This window comes from Neodiprion virginianus, chromosome 2, assembly GCF_021901495.1.
Source record: "Neodiprion virginianus isolate iyNeoVirg1 chromosome 2, iyNeoVirg1.1, whole genome shotgun sequence".
Classification (NCBI taxonomy): Eukaryota; Metazoa; Arthropoda; class Insecta; order Hymenoptera; family Diprionidae; genus Neodiprion; species Neodiprion virginianus.
In genome coordinates, this window is record NC_060878.1 from 17,028,451 (window position 1) to 17,045,677 (window position 17,227).

Genomic DNA, 17,227 nt, shown 5'->3' on the forward strand with positions numbered 1-17,227 from the left:
TTCTGTCAAATGAAAATCTGTACTATATTTAATTCTTACAATAGTTTCATGTAATAACTTTAAACGAACACAAATGTATATTTCTTTCACAATACAGACAAGCTTTTTACTGCACACGAAAATTACACCATACGTCTTCATTTTATTGTGCAAACACACAAACACACACAAACCCTGGTGAAATATTTTTCATGGCAAATTATTGCAGATTTTTTAAAACAAATATACATTTATTCAGGTTATATTTTTCTCATTTTTCTACAAATTATTTTCCTTAGAATAAATATCGAGAGATATTCAGGCAGGGCAGAAAATTTCACAAAGGACACTTACTCAATATACTATAAATTGTTTTTTTTTTTTCAGCCCAAGTTTATAACAAAAATAGTTTATACCTGCAAAGTAATATTCGAATCAAATAATCATAGAAATTCATTTCGTATTTTTCCTCACATTCTCTTGATTCACATGGTAAAATACTTGCGATGATTGGAAATACTAGACACAAATTACGTGTTCGAAATACTAAGCAGTGTAGTATTTGAATCACGAATTATTCATAAATTAATCATGATCATTTATAATATTGGTTTAAATATAATTGAATATTGCACTAATCTACAATATAAGGTTTAAAATTGATGATTATTAGCATATCGTGCGAGTTATTAGAGATGAGAATCCCTAAACATGACCAACTGCAATCTTGAGAGAGAAAAATTACTCCCAAAAAACAAACAAAACAAAAAAAAATAGAAAAAATGAATATGCTTATATTAAATTAAAAATTTGCCTAAATGTTTAGAAGAAAAATAAAAAAAATCTAGTCTTTTGTAAGTAATAAGTAATAAACATAAAATCATATATTTTGGAAGTTGTGTCATAGACACGTTTTAAAATATATATGTAGATAGCAGAAATGTAAAGATTGTGTCACAATCTACTTACTACTCTGAAAGTAATGATGATACATACCTATAATATACACAATGTGAATTAGTGAATATTTTTAATAAATGGAGCATCAAATTAAATACTGAAATTCAATTTTTTGTCTACTATAGTAGGTATGTTGTGTAACAAGTGAGCAAAATTAGTGACACCTGAACGAATGTGGCTTGCGACACGAAGCAAAGGTACGTTCTGTAATCGCACGACTTAAATATTCGATTCAAATTTTGATTCAAAAAAACAACGAAGGTGCCACTGACAGAGCGTAAAATTAAACTCACGTAACTTACCCTGAATGACGCAGTACGGCAAATTAAATTATTTGAAAGTGCACATACGCCAAAAAAAGCCCTTGCATGATAAACTTAGGATTGAATGGAAAATGTGACATATCAGTCGTGCGCATGCGCTAATATTATTTTTTTGCACTTCAGAAATGGGGTATTTTACGCACGCTCTACAGGCTTCGAAAATCAAACTTACCAAGCAGGTGTTGCAAAAATGATGTATTTATATTGCATTCAGAATCCTCGATTGGAGGCAATATTAGTTTTTATAAAAACAAAAGTCAAAATTTTCGCGACAGGATATCTGTCAAAACCAATTTTAAACAGTTGGTCCATCGGAAATGGAAGTTTTCTAATTTAAATATTTCGCGAAAAGTGTAATTTTTTTTTCTTAATCATTATTTTTGAATTGAATTTTCAACGGAGTAGGAACTGTTGGGGAAAATCCGTAGCTCAAACGTTCTAAACCTCGAAAGTCAATTGTACGTAAAAATTTATCTTTAAACATATTAAGTCGATAAGTTATCGGCTGTACCATAATAATGCAAATGCCAAATTTATAGGCAATTCAAATCTTCCTAAAGATGTCTAAGGAGGAAAATCCGTAGCTTCGACGATTCGTAACTTGTGCGTCTTCAAAATAAATTTGACATAAATATTTATGTTTAAACGTCTTTGCTGCTAAAAGGGACCAGATACATATCATTACATGCTGCTAAGTAATACCATCTATCCAATGTTATTTAAATAACAAAACTCCCAATTCTAAGGACGATTTTTTTAAATTGTATTGAAGAAGTATTCTTGAAAGACGTTTTTTTTTTTTTTTTTACTGCGTATAAGTTTTGCAAATAGGAGCGAAAAAATATTACTTTTAACGGAAGAACCTAATACAGTACAGCATGTACAATTACCTACCTGTCTTAGCCAGAATCTACTTATTCCATTGTGTCAAATAATTAGTCCCCACCTACGAAGAGCAATTTTTTCCGTAGAACTTGGATAATCAAGAATTATTACTAGAGTTCCGAATAATTACCTAATGCTACGTCACTACGAGACAAACAACTACTTTATTCGTGAAATGGTATCATATACAAGCATAGTTTTACATAGTACTATTTATGTTTACATACTATTATTAGTTGATATTATTAGCATAGTTAATTATCAATTTCCATACAATTAGTGTTGCTTTTTCTTGCGTTTAGATGTAAAAATTCTTCAAATTATCCTCTTGTAAAAAAGAGAGCCTCGGAGAGAATCTTGCATGCAATTTGTTTCATTTTTTCATTTTTTTTTTCTTTTTTTTTTTTTTTTTTATTTATTAACTTTTTATTACGAAACTAACTTAAAAATGATATTCATTAACAAAGGGATCTACATTTTTTCTTTTGCTTTATTGTTGTTGCATTCTATAATGAATTTTTGAACAGAGAACAACCAAAGGTAGTTTAGTTAAATGCAACTTGTTATTATGCATCAGCTACTACTTTTTTTGTTGTGTTTATTTAGTAACGATAGCTCAGTGCAGTGGAACAAAAGAGGGACCTTTATTATACAGGTTCAGTTGCCTTTGTCTCACGAATTGATAGTTACTGGTTTTTATTAATTTGTACATACCCTCCAACCTGATATCAAAACATACACATCACATAAATATTGATATATAAACGTCATCTGCAATTGTATATAATATTAATATACTAATAGAAGATATTTCACATAATTTTGTTAGGAGAATTGTGTAAAATAATAATGTATACCAACAACAAATTATCAATGACCAGGTAATTAATTTTTCTTTATATATAAAAACCAAAACAATTCATTGGTTACAACAGGAGGATGTGGATTTGGGTAAAAGCAAGTTGCAAGTTCACTTCTTCCCGGTAGCCCGTAAGTTAAAAAGGAGGAATCATTATTATTATTATTATTATTATCATTATTATTTATTTATTTATGTATCGTGTACGTTGTAGTTTATTTCTCTTCTTCGTTCTCCAACTTTTCTTCACGAGGCTTCGCACCTCCATAGATCGAACTAGACTTGCTAGATTCTGCAATTGCGTTCACAGGGTCTGGAACTGATCTGGGTTTCAACATCAATCGTTTTCGTCCAGAGGTATCTGTTAAACATAGATTCAGAATTACGTTCAATATACACGATCTGATCACCTAATCATTTCTCGAAACAGTGTATTGTGTAATAAATGCTAAAAGTGGGTGATTTCCAACGAGTGTAAAATTTGCATTGTCAACCACAAATTAGTTATTTAGAAGTGTACACACGTCAAGGAAAGTCCGAGTGCGCGAAATATAGTATTTCAATTGAACGCATATGCCAACGATATTTTACCGAACTATTCGGAATTGGGAATGTTTTTTTCCAACACCTGCTTCGAAAGTTATATTTTCGGTGCCTGCGAGGCGTGCGTAAAGTGCCCCATTTCCAAACAGCGTGGTATAACGACGCTGGCGCATGCGTACAATCGAAATTTTCTACATAAGTGTTGGACAAAGTAGCGCATGTTACACTTGCGGATGGGCGACACCTGACCCGTGCGATTGCAGCAGTCGCTTAACTTTGCGACTCACGCTGCCCGCTTCTCGCACATGCAACACGATATATAATTCTCCGTTCGATTGGCAAAATTTTAATGAACCGATCTTGCCATATGTTACGACTCAGCTTAATCGTAACTATTTTTATATAATGCTAAGTTTTACGCGTTATTTCATGCGTGTTTTCCGTACACAAAGTACCCGATTCTATCACGGTAGAGTGAGTCTGCAAATGCGCATGCGCGGAGTACAGAAACGACCACTTTTAACCCCTGGGAGTTAAATTGGTCTTTTCTATTATGCGCGCATGCGTTGTCGGAAGCAATTCTAACATTCCAGGACCCTAACTTCAATTTCGTGGTTCGTGGAAAAACGCGGAACATACGCTTATTACCTAAAGAAACATGTGCAACAAGGAGGTAACGTATTTTCACCTCGCGCATTTGCAATATTCGTCTGCGGCTCACATTACAAACTTACGCTCGGCCCGAAAATACCGAGTTTGTCTCCTTGTTACACAATATACTATTAGAGAATACATAAAAATATACCTAAGAATTAAAAATACTCTTTCAAATCGTACCAAACGATTCGGACATTCAATCAATATCAAGTAAAAAACTAAAAACTATAGTAGCGCATGGAAACGATTTTTGAAGCAATACTTTACAGAAACAATTTTCATACGATTATGGCAATATCTAGGCAGCCAGAAACGGCAGGCGGCGACGTTAAACGGCAACGAAGTTGGCAGCCAGGAAATCTGACATCTTTTGTTATAATTACCTTGTGGTATGTCCCACTCTAAAGCGAGGAAGTGATGCGGTTGCTAAAAGCTCTGGCACAGTGAACTGGCAAGCTTGGGTTAGAGATCCCAGACAAATTAAACATTTATTGTTTTTATTTCGCCGAACAAGTTCTACTTGGTCATACTCTTGGTACAGATTTGATAGATTATCATATTCTGTCGCTCTTCGAAACCAAAATACACATACAAGATAATAGCTAGGCTGCTGGTTTGTGACTGCCAATCGTACTGCCGCTCATGGCTGCGTAGCCACAACGTACAATCTTTGAGATTCACCTTGAGAATTTTCAGTTAATCACGCGATACACGATTTGTTTAATGAAACAGGATAATACAATTATTTAGACAGTCGAATAAGAAATTTTACTTTAGAAAATTATTTAGCTCCGTTTTTTTCACGATTGAAAATTTTACCTGGTGGTGGCTCTTTGATGTCGTCATTGAAGGGTTTGCGATCTGAACCAGGACGAGGTCCGGCACCACGAAGTGCATCCCGACCACCATACGAGCCTGGCCGACTTCCTCCATTTCCGCCACGCGACCATTCTCGACCACCAGTGCCCGAGTCCTCATTAAAACTTCCATAATTACCTCTGTTTCCTCGCGGTTCAAATGCACCGCCTTGTCGCCCTCCACTACCACGGGGTCCTCTGTCGTTATAACCCCCTGTAAAATTAAATAAAGTTGAAGTTTCCGGCATAAAGAATGAATGTTCCGCAATATCTAAATAAAAAATTAGAACAGGGAAAAAACAATTTCAATCATCTCCAGTCATGTTATTTGTGCTAACGATGATTAATACTAATAAACCAACATTCTTACTATGTCATAGAGACGAATGAGAGAAAATTTTAACACTACAAGTTCAGAAATCAACAATTTGAGTTTTTATATTTAGAACGTTCAAAATAATTAGACTCTGGTGTTCTTTCTTCGATTCTAATGTTTGTAAGCTCATTTTATTCAAGATAACGATATCCAGAGACTAACTCAAGAAAAAAACTTCGCGAAATTATTTCAAAAGTGGATTAAAATAGATTTGTGTTGGTATGTTAATACAAAACTTTGTCAACAGTTACATTTGTGCGTTATAACCATGCTATAATATGAAATTTCTTGAATAAAGTTCAGACAATTTGTAAGAATCTGGTCAGTAAGTGAAGTGAACCAAAAACATTCGATTTGAAGTGAAAACAACAGTTTAAACAATTTGGACATTCAAATTACAAATTTTTAGTAGTAATACAATTTACTATTCTCAAATTGTCAATATTTTAGCTTGTATTGTTTTAATTTGCTCAGAGTTATGTTTGCTAATTAGTACGAATGTTGTTTTATTCATGTTGACCATCATTGACACACATTACACTGCTGCGGGTTTTTCAAACAGTTTTCTCAGTGTCAAGGTCCTTTGTCCTTAATATAACTGCGCATTTTTAGTGAAACAAAACCATTGTATTTCACAACTTCTATATTGTGTGAAATTCAGTGAACTGTCATAAAGCAAAAGACATTCATATTGTGCAAAATTCATTTTTGTAATTCTAAAACTAAAAAACAGTGATTATTCTTTGGATATTTCGTTGCATTATAGTTACCAACTTCAACCTTGTTCCATGGTCATATTTAATGTATCTTAAGTTTCAATTGATCGAGCTTGGCTAAAAACTCAAATTTTACTTAATCTGAGTTCTAATAGTAAATGAATAGAGTTCAGTGTAACATCTGGCTTCAAATCTACCATTCTGTGCTTAGAAATAACTCATCAAGTTTGTGTAGCTCATTATAATGTTATCATTAGTTTTTGATCATGCTTAATCGATCCAAACATATTAGGTACGTATCTGTATAATTAAGATCCCGCATTCAATCTCTTGTATTCATTTGTATCATAATGAAAGTTGTATGGACTGTTTGAATTAAAATGTTTCATATTGCATATTTCAGATGTTCATTCTCAAAAATTGCTAATTATAATTTGTATTGAGGTTCTATTACATCGAAAATTTTTGTCCTCATATTGTAAAAATACGTCTTTCAAATGAACAATAAATAAGCCATTAAAAAAAGTTCACCATTTTGCGACTTGAGAATGTGTTGAAGGAGTTAAGATTGTGAAATATGAAAAGTTTTGTTATAATTATTACAATTTGCAAAATTCCGTCACAATTCTAAAGTTACTAACTATTGATTTACCTTAAAAACTCATTGTTACATTAGGGTCACTAAATTCGGTCGAAATATACAAAAAAATTGAAGAAATTGAATATAGATATATAAATAAAATGTATAAATATTGTGATGTCTACAATAATCGCTGAGGTTCGGGCTAAGCCAGAATTTATCTTTATTAATGCTTATTCGTGTCCTTTTGTAAATGAAGCTGAAGTTGGTAACGCTAGAGTGAGAAAATGTTGGAAGAAAAATCACTATTTTGTAACTTCAAAATATCTTGAAGTTGATAAAGACTTGAAGTTGTAACATATCACTAATTACTGCTGTATTTGAAAGTTTAGTGGATTTCAGACAATTCCAAAGTTGCGCAATAACGAATTCTGCTGAAAATGCGCTGTTACCGAGTCCAACCTCATTATTATAGTTCACTAATACGATGCAAATAGAACTTAATGAGATTGAAGTTAGTAAAGTTAATGTAATAATGACATTTCTACCAAAAATTGTTATCCCGCAACTTATGATTGTCTGTAAATCAGTGAACCACCATAAACTGAAACATATCTCATATTCGAAAACCTAGGCACCTTCCAAATTGTTCAATTCAACACTTCGATACATTAACGTTACTAACTTCAACTTGGTAATGAAACGTTGAAAAAAAAATCATTACTTTTGCCAATTTTAGAGTACCTTTGGAGTTTGATTTTCGAAATATGAGTTTGTTGATGGTATATAATAACAGTTCAACAAAATTCAGACCATACCAAGTTACGAGACAATTAGTTTTGCTGAAAATACATTGTTACAGTAACGTTGAGACCTTCATCGCCTCATTTACGCATATCCATATTTTTCCCACCAAAATCATCGCCTCCATAACTGCCGCCTCTGCCTCCGTCTCGACTCCGGAATCCGCCTCCACCGCCTCCACCTCCCCCACGTCCTCTCCGGTCAAATCCACCCCCTCTGTCATTCCGTTTCCCATCGGCGACGTCGATTTTGATGGTGTTACCCTCGACGATAACGTTACCGTTCAGTTCGAGCGCAGTTTCGAGGTCGCTAAGATCCTCGAACTCGACATAGCAGAACCCCTTAAACCTGTCTGTCTCGCGGTCCTTGACCAGGCGCACACTCTTCACGTTTTGTCTCTCAAAGATTTTGTCCACGTCTCCTTGAACGACGCGGTCTGGCAAATTGCCGACATAAGCTGTGTATGGAGGCTCTGTAGGCAACGGCTTTCTGCTGCCATGGTGCCCACCTCCTCCCATGTAATCCCTGGTTTAGAATAAAAGCAATGTTAAACAAGCGGGATAAAATATGTCTAGCATTCAGTCTGAGGTTTTAAGGATTAATATATTTGAAAAGGTAGTTGATAAAAGGAAGAAACTGTTCAAAAAATCTCGAGTAGTATTATTCGCATTGACATTATTGAACACAAATGAAACGACATTGTTAATATGTATTAAAACTGAATCTGAGTAAATTCTAATACCGTTATCTACGATATGAACAATTTGAGAAAAGGTTTTATAATTAGATAGTTTAAAATTACTAAATTTAACCGGTTCTAACGTTTTTAGATTCATTTCGTTCGCTAGCCAAATCCGCGCAAAATGTTTGAAGAACGTTACAGAAATCTTACATTATAGTACATATAACGCGCACTTGTAATTCATAACGAACGTCAATTGCATGGTATTTACACAAACCTATACCTATCCACACTGGAGGTAACTAGTTGCACAACTTTTTTCAGCTGATCTCTGGATATTTTTATGGTATTACAATATGATAAAATAAACAAACGAGTTTCAACACGTTTTGTAAAATTGTTGAAAGTTTAGCTCGTGTCATTCAAATGTGCTAACAATCAATTCTATTACATGGTATGGATGTCGTTTCATTCATGTTCACTACGATTCGTATAAGTAACATTGCCGGAGATTTTATAAACGGTTTTTCCTCTTTTCCCAACTTTCATTCAAACGGTGGGATCCATTCGTTGTCCTTGAGTTATGCTTAGGTTTCTGGAGTCGCGGCGATAAAACAGTGAGGACGATGAGACTCCCAGAAAGTTTTTCCATGGGGAGGGAAGGGGTTTGATTAACCTTAAATTAATCAACGGTAACACGAATCGCCTGCGAGACTCTACAAGTTTGCTTATGCTTCGTAAAATAAATACGAAGAAATGCCGGGAAAAATAACTACTCTGCATGTTTTAATGATATTTAGTATACTCGCCTCGAATCTTCATAACCACCTCGTCCAGCCATGTTGGATGCGACGAAACAGTCCGGAAATACGTGAGTCAAATCCGGTTTGAAACGGTTTCGGTACCGTAATTGGAAACGGAACGATCTTCCGCTGTAATTAACCTTTGAAACACGAGCGAGTTCAATTCTACATTTTATCTAGACACGCTCAGTTTGACGATTAATCCGTTCGTTTACTTAACCACGACGCGAAAAATTAAACAAAATATAAGTGGCCACACACAGCGCTACTCTCTAGTCAAGAAAACTATCCTCCCTCAAACAAACGACAAATAGAAAAAAAAACACATGGTAGAACAAACATAAAAATGGAGGACAACCACATGGCCGAGGATAATTTACCAACGATTAAACAAAAGGCTGGGCCTACGATTCTTGACTCTTTTGATAAACTCGCTGGGCCGAAGGAAAATCAAAGGATCGAAGGTGCCATCGTATTACTTAGACATTTACTTCAACGAGATTCGGTGAGCCGATTTATTAACAACATAACCTCAATCTTTTTCACAATTTCGTCTCATACGCTGTGTTCTACACTTACATCTCTACTCATGAGATATAAATAATGCACAACTAAATGTTTGCTTGCGCTCATCGATTCGTTTCTTCTATTCTTGATACGTCCATTCATTTTTCAGCTTGCGTATGATTTTTACTGTTATTTCATGATTCGCTAACACATTGTATTTCCGAATTTCACTTTGTAATGGTTTAGGAAATATTGAAACCGTTTCAAAATCGTGACTTCACTCAAATAGGTAAAAACATCGGTTTTAATCTAGACGATTTTGTGGATTTACCTTATTGTCAGGGCGCTTACCACTCGACGACTTCATTTCAACCTTAGAATTTTCTAAAACACGTCAATATGGCTATTCACAATCAAGAGTAAGTCGATATGAGACTCGGACACATCGAGTGTTGACTTGTTTGCAATTTAAAAAAAAAAATTATTGTTCCAACGATCATTCGAGGTATTCTAAAGTCATGCAGCAGAGCTTAAATTATCTATAGCTATATTTAAACATGCCTCGTCTGCGAATAGCCACAATGTGCAGATATGGTGAAACTAATTTTGTAATCGTAAACCATAAAAAGTAATTCTAATCTGGCAAAATTTTGATTTGTAATAAAAGCTTGGGTCTCCTCAGAACTCAAGGTTTATTGTATGGAAAAGCATTTTTACAAAACAAGATTGTGCTGCATAAATGACGTTTTTAATAACTAAGAAATATCACTCACAAATAATAATGTCAATTCACAGTAAAGGTTAAAGAAAGGGGACAGAATTATACAATTCTAAAATTGTATTTTTAACACTAAAGCTGCTTCAAATTGTCACTGACTGGAATAATTGGCTATTCAATTTTTGATTGCCAGAAAAAATCCGAGGATAGCTGCGTTTTTTCTTTTCATGTGAATTGCAATTGTAAAAAATTATTTGACGTTACAAGCGATTGATCATTGTTATGATTATTACTTGGCAGGATGAAACGCATCACAAAGAATTGCAGTATGCACTGACCAGATTAGTGCGAGGAATGGGAACTTCCAGGGCGGATGCCAGGAGCGGTTTTTTCACCGCTTTAACTACTTTTCTCTCGATGAACTCTGAGAATGAAGTTGGCAGGATTCTCGAGCTTATCAATTCTAATCTGCACACTGTAGAAAGAAACTCTAAGAGCGTATGTAGTTTTTAAATAGTTAACTAGTCGTGATCATTTCTTGCAAATTGAATGACAAATTGACGGCTCTATTTTTCAGGAACAAACTGATGTTTGGACAGGACAGATTCTCGTATGTGGAGCGCTTATACACTCTAAAATCTTGCTGACCGCCACATTGGAGAAGCAGCAACAAGTAATAGAACTGCTCTTAACTGCTGGTCAAAAGCGTAGTTATTTACCGTTCGCTTCCTACTCTTTTCTTATCGATTTAATCGAGCAATTAGAAGAAAAAGATTTCAAAACTATAGTCTGGCCAATACTAGAGAAGGAATTATCGAAACCTTGGAATGAACAAACACTTGACACCCTTCACGTGCTATTGGTAATTAGCAAAAGGTATCCAAGTATTATCCGTCGGACGTCCCTGGAACAATATCTCAACAGCAAAGGAATTATTGATAAAAATTCGATAACTCCGATATCAGCATTGTTGATGGTAAGTACATGTAAAAGAAAAGTTTCATTTATTGGTAATTTTCTGTTCTTAAAGCATACAAAATTGACTTATAATTGAAACTAGGGCTGTGCATTTGATCGATTTATCAGTCTTTCATATAATCATTTTATCATCCTTTCCAGTCAATTATTTTTTCAATTAATCGGTCAATCAAACTTTTTAATTTTTTTTATTTTCGATTAATCGACTAATCATTCTTCCCATTAATTGTTTTTTTGATCGATGTATTAATTAATTGATTGAAAAAGCAATTAAATAAAGTCTACATAAATTGCTCAGCCCGAATTAAAACGAAATGACTAATCAGGTTTTTTCTTTCTAGGAGATACCGATGCTTGTTTGTTTGCGAAATCCTGTATACAAATTATTTTGCGAGAGATTGACTTCAACCGAACATGTTTCAAATTTTTGGGATCTCATTGATCAGTACTTAGCCAAACCCACGAGAAATAAGATGCTTGTTGCTATTGAAATAGCTACATTTATAATCTTGAACATAAAAGATGCCACAGTGGTGAGATTGATTTTCATCAAAACTCTTCGTAACTGCAATAAATGAAGGACTTAAATTTTAATTTCAATTTTTTTCGTAACTTGTTTCAGATACCCTCATTGATTACTCCGAATTTCCTTCAAAACGTGCTAAAAACAGTGGAAATTAATAGAAAAAAACCAAAGGACGAGGTAGTCGTCAAATTTCGAAAGTTACTCGAACTCTTGGTCCTCGCGATGAAACGTGACGATATTCAGTCCGAAACTCGAATTGCATTACTTGAAAAGCTGCTGTTATATCCTGGCGATCTATTAATTGAAAAGAAAACTAGTACCAAAGTAGTACAAATGTTGACAACGAACTTGAATTCCGAAGGTGTAAAAAAATTGTCTGAAATATACAAAGATATCACTGCGGCTTGCAAACCTAAGGAAAAGTCAGATTTTCCTGTGGCCTGGATTAACAAGGAAAGAATATATGCTGCTCAAATGATGACGAGGTAAATTTCTCGATTAAAGTGATAAAACAAAATATTTACGTGAATGACATTGATTTAATTACAGGTTGATAGATCATTCCGCAATAAACGCAGAACATGAATGGAAATTAGAACAGTTGAAGTTTCTTTTCCAGTTGGGACTCTGCCAAACACCGACAGTCGGCATGGAGCTTGCAGGTGCACATTGAAATCTGTAGTTTTATTTATGTATAAGTCATGAGATAATGTCTTTAACTTTTCATTTTTACGTTTCAGCATCATTGAAAGAAAGTTTCTATAGAGCTTTAGACCTGAAATTGGCTAAGCTGAACGATTTGAGAAGTATATTGAGCTCGTTGGTTCATTATATCGATTCTAAAGTTTTTTCAAAGAAAAAATTGGAGCTACGAACGCCTCTCACAGAAGCTGCGACAAATGTTTGGAAAGAAATGATTGCTATGATAAAGAAATTGGAAAATAATCCTGAAATCGAACAAGCTGTGCCTATTTTTCATACCATGGAACTGCACATGGGATTGCAATTATTTTCTGAACCAGAAATGGGAATTAATTCCATACAAGAGTTACATAGCTGCTTTGAAAGGATAGAACGCAAAACAAAAAAAAAATCAGAGGAAGAACCAGAATGGGTGGAAGTTGTCGTCGATCTTATGCTGTCGCTGCTTTCTAGGAGCAGTCATCTGCTGCGTTCATTAGTTGGATGTGTTTTCCCACATATATGTCCAATGCTTACGGCATCCTCAATTCATCAAATATTAGACGTAAGTTGGTTTTCTCATATTTTTCCTCCTTTTTTACTAATACCTCTACTTTAAGACAGTATGTATGACTAAATGACTGAAAAGTGGGTGACTTGAAAATTTATATTTTGGCAAATAATTAATTCAATGAGGGTTTGTTTTATTCTAAACTATCAATCTTCTTGTATATGTTTTCTATTACTACACTCAATCAATAGGAAGCATATTATTGATGGTAACATCAACTATTTTGCTCGGTGACATGTTTTACGGTGCCCACAATGCTCAAAAACGAATCAACTAATTTACTGCAAATTTAGAAATAGTATTGTTTTGTTAAACATTTTTTTTCTGTTACATCACATAGTGGCCACCGTTTGACGTTCAAATTCAATTTTTCACCCAAAATTTATGATGAACTATCCAAGAATATTCTCTAAACATAAACTAAATCGTTCAACGTGGTCTCAAGATGTTGTAGGTACAGCAAAATATATCACCGAGCAAAATGGTTGATGTTTTCATTTTCAATAAAATGGGTACTGCCATAAAATCTACTACAGCATTTAAAGCTATAATAATTGATAAATATTCTAAATATATGCCACCCAGGACTGATCCAGTCAGCCTTGGTGGTCTCTTTCAATTACAATTTGACCAAAAATACAGTCAAGTGCCTGTGCATGGATTTCCAAAGCTGTTGCACGAAACTTGTGATTTCATCTATAAGCACATGACATAATCTCGTCACTAATCACAAATCGATTTCAGTAGTCCTGCTACCTCTTCCGGACCTAGTTCGGTAACCTTTTTGTCTATAATTTCTTTACAAGTGTTTCTTCGTGATTGAAAGATCGCATAACGCATGTCGCGCGAAACTGAATTCAATATCTTTGCTTCGTACATTGCTTAGTATCAATTAATTCTAATAAATACAAATATAGCCGAAGCTCCGTCTACATACCTTTGAAATAAAATAAACCCCATTCGAATTGAATAATTGGTTGCCAAGATATAGATTCCCTAAATTCACCACCTTTTTCAACTGCCTATTTGCATAAACATATTCCCCTAGACCTGGACTTATTTACAATAAATAATATTTTTGAAACAGATACTTGATCCGAAAAATAACACGAACCCACTGTCTTTGAAAAAAGATGACGATTCTTCAAGTGATGAATCTAGCGAAGATGAGGACACTGTTGAGAATGGAGATGTGGAGGAAGAAGAGGATCAAGATAAAGAAAGCATTGAAACAGGTGAAGAAGAGAACAGTGATTCAGACTCAGAAAACTATTCTGACGAAGAAGAAGACGAAGATGATACAGTGAATGATAAATTACGAATGGCTGTGCAACAGGCATTGGGTAATGCAATGGCAGAAACCGACGACGAAGATATTGATGTTGATCAAATAAACGAAGAGGAAGGCCATCAGCTTGACAGCGCGTTGGCAAATGCGTTCAAACTTTTGCGAGAAAGTCGTCGAAACAAGAAAAAGAAGCAAGGAAAAAATGCCCAAGCCTTGACTCACTTCAGAGTCAGAGTTGTCGATCTATTGGAAATCTATTTAGACTCAAATCCATCGATGGCTCTCACTCTCAACATTCTCCTTCCACTGGTAGCTCTTCTAGAATTTTCAATCAAGGACCAACATCAGAAGCCACTGCAACACAGAGTCAGATCTTGCCTTAAACGGCTGTCCAATGTAAAAAAGTTTTCCAGTATAGACGACGTGACAAGTGATTTGTTAGCAGACATTCTGAGAACCCTGATTGACAAGGGTTCAAGATCAGCTCCTGTATATCACGAGATGGGCGACAAGTTAACAGAATCCTGTACATTTTTAGTTAGATGTTCTCAGCAAATCAGCGCTAAGGATGATCAAATACAGAATATTTATACCGAAATTTTAAGAACTTTCTTCAAAAAACGGGACTGTGTTCTTCCCCCTATGCTGTTTAAATCCGTCTTAAATCTACAATGGATTGGAAATTGGCAGCTGGCTCCTTTGCTCGTTGAGTTTGCATTTGACAACGAAATCAGGCCGTTCAGACGCAACCAGGCTTTGGAATTATTAGACATATTTTATCATAATAATAGGCTGATTCAAACCGACAGGAGTCATGCGAAAATACGCAAGGTAATGGAAACAAATATCAGCCACAAAAGTGTTGAATTGCTGGAAGAACTTGGACAGAACAAAAATACTGAAGCCACACACCGTGTAAAACAGAAGTTCGTCTATCTACTATTTACCTTACTGCACACCATAAAGCACCAACATCAATCGAGCTTTTGTGATTGGGAAGCTGTCGGAACGACGATGGCTATCTACAGGTCTAAATCCTCATTAGCTAAGGACGCTAAAAGAGCTTACAATCGACTTGCCAATCAATTAGGCGTTGAAGTCAATACGTAAGTTTCAGAACGTTCTATGTTACAATTCACAAATTAATTCTTTTCAACAGTAATTCTAAAAGCTTTTCTGCGCTCTAATAAATTAGGCTCAGGGTCTTTATTTTATTCATTCAATTCATCACTATTAGCTATTATTACATGTATTTTCAATTTTCAGTGTACAAAACCAAAAGAAAGAGGAAAAAATAGAAAGTTGCGAACATGCAGAAAGTAATGGGCATAATGTCGAAACTGGATCAACAGATGATGACAAGTCTAGTGAAGATTCTAAGGAGAGAGATAAACAGACAAAGAAGCTGAACAAGAAGAAACAGAAGAATAAAAGCAAACAGAAAGATAAACAGCAGCTAAAAAAAGTTACGCGTGAACTCCGAATGAAAGCTATGTCAGATGGATTCAGTTCAGTTGATTTTAGTGCAGTACCTGTACATTATATCAACGATGTAGACATGGAAATTACCGCGGATGGTGAATCATCGCGAAACTGTGAAGTTCTGGCGATAAACATGTTACAAAATAGTACAGACTTACAATCTGGGAAAAGAGTTTCACCTAAGAAAAGGTCGGCTTCAGAATCGCAAAATATACCCGTCAAAACTAGTAAAAAAAAAAAATGACATCTCTGAATAGATAAAATAAATATTGATATTTTTTTATACAATTAAGAGTTACAGCACACGCATAAGTCTTGTGCTCAATTTAATTTATGACGCTGTGCGCGCTTAAGGTAATCATTTACGGGACTCATGAAGTACATCTTTGTCACATTGAACCTGTTGAAACGTTCAAGCGGAGTAATAATAATCGGCTAACATTTTTCCCGATGTTGTACATTTTTATGTATTGTTTAAAAATATACAGTGTAATTAAAATTGTAGTAGCATTCCTAATTTGACCTGTCGGCGTATTGGAGTTACAAAATTGTTTCTGGTTTTACTTACTCCGCATCCATCTCTTTCTCACCAGCTCAGCCGTATTCACAGATACGACAGGTACGAAAACTCCCATGGTGGTGGCAAGTCAGTTTCAGAAATGTGCCGCTAAAGTTGAAGCGCTGCAATCTAGAAGTAGTCGAACCCTTAGAGCATATCACTGATATATATATATCAGTGGGTTATACATTCTCATTCATCACCGACGCAATGTAACATCCGACCGGAACGTCCGTATGTTTTATCGACTATTATTACTCCATGTTACTTTTATCAACTAACCAAACTCGAAGTACGAGAATCTTGTAACCATAAGAAATTAAAACAACTGTCTAACTATTTGGAATATCCCTAGATGGAAATAACTATGAAATTCACTAGCCAAGGCTTAAAAACCATGTTACGAGATCTTCGTACTACAGAGAACTATAATACTATTATGCGTTATTATATATCATATTAACACTATAATTAACTAACACAATTATACCCAATTATTATATAGCACTCAACAATGCCATTTGTGCATTCGGAGCTGAGAGCTATATTATAAGCAACATACGCTTTACTATATAGCCTGGAGTATAGAAGACTGTAAAACCATAGATAAATGCATAACCAATATAATGTAAAGATAGCACTGCTGCAATAACCCATAAAACCAGAGACTGCAAAACCATCAAACCGTGAATGCTAATTACCCAGCATGAACTATACCTTCTTCCGCAACGCCGTATTGTAGGCAACACGCGCAACGTTTTGAAGGCAATGCAGATCTCCAATGTGGAGCCATACAGAGCCTTACCTAGAGAATACATTAGGAAACTTACCGACGAAACGAAAACGTTCTAGAAGCTTCCAAGCCGATTTATATCAATATAAGAATTAACAAC

At 34.8% G+C, this 17,227-nt stretch overlaps 2 protein-coding genes across 2 annotated transcripts; one reads left to right on the forward strand and one right to left on the reverse strand.

Annotated features, from left to right (window-relative positions):
- Positions 1-2,292: 2,292 nt before the first annotated feature.
- LOC124299295 (eukaryotic translation initiation factor 4H-like) lies at positions 2,293-9,173 on the reverse strand. The gene is made up of 4 exons (XM_046752425.1): positions 9,031-9,173; positions 7,649-8,064; positions 5,026-5,277; positions 2,293-3,367 (listed from the first exon to the last, which is right to left on the reverse strand). Exons 1-4 carry the CDS (start codon positions 9,060-9,062, stop codon positions 3,222-3,224), a joined length of 846 nt encoding a protein of 281 aa, XP_046608381.1. The 5' UTR covers positions 9,063-9,173; the 3' UTR covers positions 2,293-3,221.
- Positions 9,174-9,250: 77 nt separating this feature from the next.
- On the forward strand, positions 9,251-16,274 carry LOC124299249 (myb-binding protein 1A-like protein). The gene is made up of 9 exons (XM_046752322.1): positions 9,251-9,529; positions 10,550-10,747; positions 10,827-11,225; positions 11,569-11,760; positions 11,850-12,238; positions 12,303-12,415; positions 12,494-12,999; positions 14,093-15,399; positions 15,560-16,274. Exons 1-9 carry the CDS (start codon positions 9,371-9,373, stop codon positions 16,017-16,019), a joined length of 3,723 nt encoding a protein of 1,240 aa, XP_046608278.1. The 5' UTR covers positions 9,251-9,370; the 3' UTR covers positions 16,020-16,274.
- The last annotated feature ends 953 nt before the right edge of the window (positions 16,275-17,227 follow it).

Excerpts from the sequence above, each read along its gene's own strand:
- LOC124299295 (XM_046752425.1), bottom strand. The coding sequence starts at position 9,062 with ATGGCTGGACGAGGTGGTTATGAAGATTCGAG. Across the intron at positions 8,065-9,030 it reads GGTGGTTATGAAGATTCGAG|GGATTACATGGGAGGAGGTG; the intron begins GCGAGTATACTA and ends ATTCTAAACCAG. Across the intron at positions 3,368-5,025 it reads CATCAAAGAGCCACCACCAG|ATACCTCTGGACGAAAACGA; the intron begins GTAAAATTTTCA and ends TATGTTTAACAG.
- LOC124299249 (XM_046752322.1), top strand. The coding sequence starts at position 9,371 with ATGGAGGACAACCACATGGCCGAGGATAATTTACCAACGATTAAACAA. Across the intron at positions 11,761-11,849 it reads ACATAAAAGATGCCACAGTG|ATACCCTCATTGATTACTCC; the intron begins GTGAGATTGATT and ends AACTTGTTTCAG. Across the intron at positions 15,400-15,559 it reads TTAGGCGTTGAAGTCAATAC|TGTACAAAACCAAAAGAAAG; the intron begins GTAAGTTTCAGA and ends TTCAATTTTCAG.